Below are 1309 nucleotides of genomic sequence, written 5' to 3' on the forward strand. Positions count from 1 at the left end.
CACGCCCTGAGGGCCGACCTGGAGAAGGTACGGTCAGCCCCCCACAGTCACCCTCTGTCCTCGGGAGCCCTGCTCCATCTCTGTAGCACCCCAGGTACTGAACCCCATCACTGCCATGCACTGTGACTGTCCCCCTCCCCTGCAGCTGACGTCCCTCTCTGACCGGTACGTGAGTCACTTTGAGACCGATGGGCCCCATGTCCTGCTGTACTTCGACTCGGTGAGTGTGGAGAGGCACACAGGAAGCAGCTGGGTCTCCATCCTGCCTTGTCAGGGTCGGATGGTGTGGGCACCTGGTGAGGGAAGAGGTGGGGACGTGGCTGGGAGGCAGAGAGCCTTGGAGAGCTCACCTGTCCTGCCTCACCTCGATGCCAGGATGGGCTGTGAGTTCAGCTTGGCAGTCATAAGCCTTCAAGGGTTTATGGGGAGCCAGGGAGAGGTGGGGGCCACTGTGGACACTGGTGCGGGAGCAGGGCCCACGCCTGCGTTCCTGGGGAAGGAGAACTGCCAGGTGAGACAACGTGGGTTGGGAAGCTAACCCCCATGGAGGCTCTCACAGGGAACGTGTGCCTATGATGAGGCTCCGCAGAGGGCCTCGGGCACCGAAGACTGGGACAAGGTCACCATGGTGGCAGTGAAGTCATCAGAGGCCTTGGAGACCCATTTTTCACGTCTAGTGTCAGGAAGATGACAGAATGTGAGGGATGGGTGCTGGGGATAAGGTCACGGTGACCAAGCAGAAGCAAGGCAGGCAGCGGCCTGGCCCTGAGCAGCCTTCTTCCTGGTGCCAGGTCCCGACCACCCGGGAGTGTGTGGGCTTTGGAGCCCTGCAAGAGGTGGCCGTGGGGCTGGTGCAGCCGGCCAGCGCTGTCCTGTATGACTACTACAGCCCCGGTGAGCACTTGGGATGCTTCAGCATGCAGGATCAGGGGGCCCATGGTGTGGGGAGACCCTGGCTCCTGAGATGCCGAGACAGAGAGGAGAGGCCCTCACTCCTGGCTGCTCTTCTCTAGACCACAAGTGCTCTGTGTTTTATGCTGCACCGAGTAAGAGCAAGCTCCTGTCCACTTTGTGCTCTGCCGATGTCTGCCAGTGTGCCGAGGGTGAGTTGAGGCCTGGGTTCCGGGGCTGGGAAATGGGGGCGCCCAGCTGGTCTCAGCTGACTCTTGTCTTCAGGGAAGTGCCCTAAACAGCGCCGCTCTCTGGAGCGAGGGGAGCAAGACAAGGATGGCTACAGGATGAAGTTTGCCTGCTATTACCCCCGAGTGGAGTACGGTTAGTGCCCCTCGGCCTCCATCCTGCTATTACC

At 61.1% G+C, this 1309-nt stretch overlaps 2 protein-coding genes across 2 annotated transcripts in view; one reads left to right on the top strand and one right to left on the bottom strand.

The window, feature by feature from the left end:
- Positions 1–1280, top strand: part of LOC106144428 (complement C4-like) — a 15620-nt gene extending 14340 nt beyond the window's left edge. Inside the window, exons 7-11 of the mRNA XM_013355037.2 lie at positions 87–220; positions 434–511; positions 792–894; positions 1014–1103; positions 1177–1280. Of these exons, the coding sequence (XP_013210491.2) occupies positions 87–220; positions 434–511; positions 792–894; positions 1014–1103; positions 1177–1280 (509 nt within the window). The remainder of the gene's footprint in view (positions 1–86; positions 221–433; positions 512–791; positions 895–1013; positions 1104–1176) is intronic.
- The window catches only part of LOC101994656 (RT1 class I histocompatibility antigen, AA alpha chain-like), a 629094-nt gene that overhangs the window by 427695 nt on the left and 200090 nt on the right, over positions 1–1309 (bottom strand). The gene's annotated exons all lie outside the window — the stretch shown is intronic.

The sequence above is a fragment of the Microtus ochrogaster genome, unplaced genomic scaffold (assembly GCF_000317375.1).
Source record: "Microtus ochrogaster isolate Prairie Vole_2 unplaced genomic scaffold, MicOch1.0 UNK87, whole genome shotgun sequence".
NCBI classification, from domain to species: Eukaryota; Metazoa; Chordata; class Mammalia; order Rodentia; family Cricetidae; genus Microtus; species Microtus ochrogaster.